General features: G+C 38.9%; 1 protein-coding gene across 1 annotated transcript in view; it reads right to left on the bottom strand.

Moving 5' to 3' along the window:
- STXBP4 (syntaxin binding protein 4) overlaps positions 1 to 6,441 on the bottom strand; it is a 213,336-nt gene that overhangs the window by 151,065 nt on the left and 55,830 nt on the right. Inside the window, exon 10 of the mRNA XM_006832411.1 lies at positions 3,697 to 3,762. Coding sequence (XP_006832474.1) covers positions 3,697 to 3,762 — 66 coding nt within the window. The remainder of the gene's footprint in view (positions 1 to 3,696; positions 3,763 to 6,441) is intronic.

Here is a 6,441-nt window from a genome sequence, read left to right on the forward strand (position 1 = left end):
TACATTCCATGTTCCAATTATCAATGGATGTCACATTAGTAGGCTTACTTTTTATAATACTTGTATTCCCACTTATTTTTATCTTCTACTATCTGATATGTAAGATGTAGATATTCCTTGATTGCTAACCTTTACTTATTCAACAGAATGATCATGTTCTATTTTCTCTCTTATATTTCCTTATTTTTAAAAAAATTACATTCTTTTGACTGTTTTTCAGAGTATAATATTTGGAAGACAGCTACCTGGCCAACTGATTAGAAGAGATCTATATTTGTGCACATTCCAAAGAGGTGATCTAATGGAATGCAGAAATCATTGGACAGTATCATTAATCTCACATGCAAGTTAATTTTTGCTAAATTCAAAAATGGCTGCGACAGTACATTGATAGGGAACTGCCAGAGGTTTAAGTCAGATTTAGATAAGGAGGTTGAAAGAGGGATATCATTGCTGACGTCAGATGGATCATGACTGACAGCAGAGAACACCAGAAAGATGTTTTCCTGTGCAGTATTGGCTATGTAAAGGCTTTCAATTGTGTGGATTTATGACAAGCTACAGATAACATTAAGGAGCTCTGGTAGTGTAGTGGTTACGAATCGGGCTGCTAACCTCAAGGTCGGCAGTTCGAAACTACCAGCTATTCCGCGGGAGAAAGATAAAGCATTCTGCTCCCGTAAAGATTTGCAGCCTCGGAAACCCTGTGCAGGGTCGCTATGAGTTGGAACCGACTTCACGGTACTTAACAACAACAACAACATAGATAACATTGCAAAGACTGGGTATTCCAGAACACTTCATTGTGCTCATGAGGATTCTGTACACAGACCAAGAGGCAGTTACCCAAATAGAACAAGGGGGCACTGAATGGTTTGAAAATCAGGAAAGGTGTACACCAGGGTTGTATGCTGAGCAAACAATCTGAGAAGCTGGATTATATGAAGAAGAATGTGGCATCAGGATTGGAGGACGACTCATTAACAACCTGTGATATGCAGATAATACAATCTTGCTTGCTAAAAGCTTAGAGGAGTTAAAGTACTTACTGATGAAAATCAGAGACCACCAACTTCAGTATAGGTTGAACCTCAGTGCAAAGAAAACAAAAATCCTCACCACTGAATTAATAAACAAGATCATGATAAATGGAGAAGAGATTGACGTTGTCAAAGATTTCTTTTTGCTTGCGATTCACTATCAACACTCATGGAAGCAACAGTCAAGAAATCAAGTGATACATTGCATTAGGCAAATCTTCTGCACACAACCTCTTTAAAGTATTCAATAGCAAAGATGTCCAGTTGAGATATAAGGTGTGCCTGACCCAAGCTATGGTATTTTCAATAACCTTATATGCAGGTGATAATTGGACAATGAATAAGGAAGACTGTAGAAGAATTAATGTATTTGAGTCATGGTGTTAGAGAAGAAAATTGAAGGTACCATGGACTGCCAAAAGAACAAACAAATCTGTGTTGGAAGAAGTACAGCCAGAATGCTCCTTAGAAGCCAGGATGGCCAGATTTTATGTCTCATGTTTCAGATATATTATCAGGAGGGACCGTTCCTGAAGAACATCATGCCAGGTAAAGTGGAGGGTCAGCAAAAAAAGAGCCCCCCCGCAATGAGATAGACTGGCACAGTGGCAGCAGGAATGGGCTCAAGAATAACTATTTTGAGGGTGGCGCAGGACTGGGCAGTATTTCCTTCTGTTGTGCGTAGGGTCACTGAGTAGGAACTGACTTGATGGCACCTACAACAACATTTACATATTATTCTTTCACCCGTCTCTCATTTTAATATCAGCTATACAGTGAAATATATGATGTGCTCACTACTGGGAACTTTTGCCAGTTATCCTAGTAATTTTGGGGTTGGATGAAGCTCATTCTGTCTTCGATTCCTCTGTAGTACACCACATGTGTAAACCATTCCTAAGCACTGGCACATTCCAATTTTATTGTCTACAGCCTTGATGTCAGAACATCGGTTTGGCTATGCACAATATTCTTGGCTCATAATCTCTCCACTGTTTGTTTCTTAAAAATGCTGTTCTGTTGGTGCTTTTGAGATGACTGATGCAAATCTAATTCTACTGTCTTTTAAGTTATTTAATCTTTTTAACTAGAGGCACTGAGCATTCTGTCTTTACATTAAAAGTATAACACTTTGCCTAAGATATATCCTGGAGTTGGTATTTCCAGGTCAAATTTCCTGAGTGTCCTAGGGCATAGTCTGGTCTTCTTTCATTTTTGGAAAGTGTTCTTGGATTATAAGCCTAACCTTAGTGTTCAGTTGTTTTGAATTACTTCTGTATTTTAATTTCATTTTCCTTGCAGCCTTTCCATTGGATATTTATTCTTCGCTGGGCACCTTATAAGTTGCTTTTCATTTCTGATATATGATATTGTCTTTTCCTTCCATTTCTTTCCTAAGTTTTACCAATTTTCATTTCGTTTGTTCCCTTTTTTGGGGAGGTCAAATTCTATTCTTAGTTTTTATTTCTGATTTAAGTTTTTTTCTGAGCTTCAGATGCGTTTTTGTCGAGATTTAACTGAGTTTGTAATGTTGTGTTACTTTTCTTCAGCTTAGTCACTGAATTGTTTTAGACAGTGTTCATTAGCAGGAAAGGGTTCAATCACATTATTTGGGTTTGGTGATGATGGGGCCAAAGTTTTTCTTTTCCTTTTTACTTCACAGAAGGAGCTCTTGGTTCAAGAGCAGGCTTTTCAGTGAAGTTTCCTTTATGGACAGTGTTGTTGATGGTACAGGTTGGGGAGGGGTGTTGGGCAGGGAGAATTGTGTGTCTTGTTTCTCTTTAATTTACATATAATACATAATTTCCCTTCTATTTTGTTCATTGCCTAGTCGGTAGGAAAACCATCCCCTTTCTCTGTATTTGTATAAACTTTCTCCTGAAACAAGTTTTCTTAAGGCTGTCATTCTGGCTGTTCACACTCAGAAGTCCCTTCCTCATAGCCAGCGAGGAGGACCATGAATCTTGACCTGGATTCAGTGTTCTGGTATTCACTGGTGTAGCTCCTTTTTCCGGAGGTAATTCTCTTTCTGTTGCTACTTCAGTTAATTCCTCCGTTTCCTTCTAGTCTTTTGTATAGTCTCTTTAAGTCTTAGCTCTGCCGCTTTCTGTACGTCAAGCTTGCTGTAACAGGTGAGCTGCAGGAATGTTCTCTTTCTTACTTGATTCACATGTAATTTGAAGGGTGTGGTGTTCACTGCCACATAGTCATGCACAGTTTTATTTGATTTCCTTGTCAATTTTGGGGGATAACGAAGGAGAGATCTGAAATCAGGCAAGCACCATTGATCTCTAACAATGTTCTATAGACCAAAAAAAAAGACTTGTACTGGAGATTTTTTATTCTTCCTTTCTCTTTAATAAAATTAGGTCAGAATAAAAGGCAAAAATGAAGGGGAAAAGGAAGAAAATAGAAAAACAATGATGCCTATCATTTAGTTCATGGATATCTGGTTTTGGAAGTAATTGTCAAAAAGGAGTTTTAACATTTCTTTGAGCAACAGTAGCAGAACTTGAGCACAGGAACTTTTTTAAAGATCTACATGATTTATTTACATCTCTAAGTTCTTGAATATTACAAACCATTGCTGTGTTATGCCCTAAATGTTTCCACACACACACAAGACACGTATCATACGTGCTATACATGCTCTTACCTGTTTTACATTCTGGAGGTCTTCTGTCAGTTGTTTCCTTTGCCTTTCTGATTCCAATAATTTCTCCTATATTTAAAAATCATTGAATTAATCATTTGTTCTTAAGGTAATTTGCTATGAGTACTATTTTTAAACCTCTGTTGCAAAGTGTGTAGAACTCCCAAACTTCCAATTGTTATAATCTGAACATTTAGTTCTGGCTTTACAGGTATGATTGCAAAGTAACTGATTAACTGTTGCAGACCGTGTAAGACTAGTCAGAGGTTCGAGGCCCTCTAGGGCTGAGTGTAACAAATGAGGCCACTGGCAGTTAATGGTAAATTGCTTTCATATTAATATTCAGGTATATATATTAAATTAATACACTGGAGCCTTTGACAATCCACAGATAAATGTGGTATTTTCCTAAAGCCAAGACTAAAGATTGCAAGGTTAAGCCTTTCTCCAAAGGATTAACTAAAAATGTCTTAGCTACTTCACAGCTCTTTGTTCTATAGACAAAGAACCCATCCTCCCTAATCCTTTTCCAGGTGCAGCCCATTCACCTGGGCATCTGGAGTCCTCCTGCAGACCTGGCTCAGGAAGCCAAAGCAGCAGGACTCCACCCAAGCTTTTGTCTTTATCTCTCACCTTCCCCCAACTATGCTCAGGGGCTATAGATATGTTAATTGGGCCTGAGAATCCAAGTTGCTGGCCTGGGATTCGAACCAGCAAAGCACAATGTAAAGTTACCTGAATGTCTGGAAAAGTACTGATGTTAGCTGTACCTTGCCTAAGTCCCTCCCAGCTTGGTGTGAAGCTCCTCCCCTGAATAAAGCAGAGGCCCTGGCCTCCCCAGGTGAGCATTACGACTGGCAAGGCATGCGCTTCAGCATGCAGGGTGCACAGTCCAGCCTTGCAACCATACTGCCTGTTTAGCTAACATGTTCACTATGCAGGATATTACGGCCTTTGTGGCTGAGATGTTTGCAATGCAGGATCTGCCTGATGCCAGTCCAGCATTCACTCTGGTTTCGGAGTGTCTCTTTGTCTCTCTCTTTGTCTCCTTTTGTATATTCTGGATATATATGAATCGCCGTCAGGTATCCTCTCCTCGTGAACTGAACCCCAATGTCGAGGCGGGTCCCCGACAATTAACTACATTACAATTATGATATGATGCATTTCTGTTACCTTAAGTAGCCTTTTTTATTTTTTTTATTTCAAAATCTGAGGTTCTCATGAGACTTGGATGACTACTAGTTTCCTAATTTAATATTAGCATATTCTTAGTAGATTATGAAAAAAAATGAAGATATAACTGGTGTAACTGAAAGACAAAGTAATAATTAAAATAGAAATACGTTATGCCTGCAAATCAAATATTATCATCTCTGAACTTAAAAGTCAGGTTTCTACTTGAAATGTTCACCTTTGTTGCCATAAATAAATCCATGTTTATTGGACAAATTTGAAATACTAAGAGGAATTTAAGAATACTCTTTACTACAACAAACTTGAGCCGAGAATTGCTTGGACATTAAGCTGAAAGATACAGCCTCATGTCTATAAGAAGCAATCTGCTTTCTGAGATATTTCAGCTTGTTCTTTTCTAAGAGGTGAAACAAGGGTATGTGAAGATGAATATGATATAGCAAACTAATGAATATGCCACAGACCAGGCGCCAAGAGACTGCTGGCTTCCATGCTTTTTCACTCTGGCAGTCACCTTCACTGTTGGTGTCCCAGTTTTGTGCATGTGTAACTGGAAAAAAAAGTCTCTATTTTCATTTGCCTTTGCGAAGCACCAGCAAAGTGAATTCTGCAGAAAGGCTCTAAGTTAAATAAAGCTCACAGTGGCTTTAGAAACTGTTTTATAAAATGAAAATTAGCCATTGGCACCAAATTATTTTAGTTTCATTTTACCCACACTTCAAATCACACGCGAAAAATAGAGATGTCAAGGGACAATGAAACACTGTAAGGTGCCATCTCCTTACACGACACACCTCATGTAACAACCTCTGATATTTTTTGTGTATAATGCAAGTAAGTAGTAACATTGAAAATACAAACACTATCTTGAAGGCAATGCTTATTACTTTGCAGACTCTTGTATGGTGGTGGTGGTGGTGGTGATGTGCCGTGGAGTCAATTCTGACTCACAGTGACCCTGTACAGGGTTTCTGAGGCTGTAAATCTTTACAGGAGCAGAAAGCCTCATTTTTCTCCTGCTAAACAGCTGGCGGTTTTGAAATGCTGACCTTGCGGTTCGCAGCCTGATTCGTGACCACTATGTTAGTATGCTGTTGTTGTTGTTAAGTGCCGTCGAGTTGGTTCCCACCCATAGCGACCCTGAACAGGGTTTACGAGGCTGTAAATCTTTACAGGAGCAGAAAGCCTCGTCTTTCTCCTGCAGAACAGCTGGTAGTTTCGAACTGCTGACCTTGCAGTTCACAGCCCTATTTGTAACCACTATGCTAGTATATAGCTTCTTTAATTTTCAGTAACTAGGTACAAACTGACTACATCTTCGGAAAGAGATGATGGAAAAGCTCCATATCATCAGTGAAAACAAGGCCAGAGGAAGACTGGAACAGACCATCAATTATTCATATGCAAATTCAAACTGAAGTTGAAGAAAATGAAAACAAGTCCACGAGACCCAAAATATGACCTTGAATATATCCCACATGAATTTAGAGATCATCTGAAGAACAGATTTGATACATTAAACACTAAAGACTGAAGACCAGAAGAGTTGTG

This window comes from Chrysochloris asiatica, unplaced genomic scaffold (genome assembly GCF_000296735.1).
Source record: "Chrysochloris asiatica unplaced genomic scaffold, ChrAsi1.0 scaffold00007, whole genome shotgun sequence".
NCBI classification, from domain to species: domain Eukaryota; kingdom Metazoa; phylum Chordata; class Mammalia; order Afrosoricida; family Chrysochloridae; genus Chrysochloris; species Chrysochloris asiatica.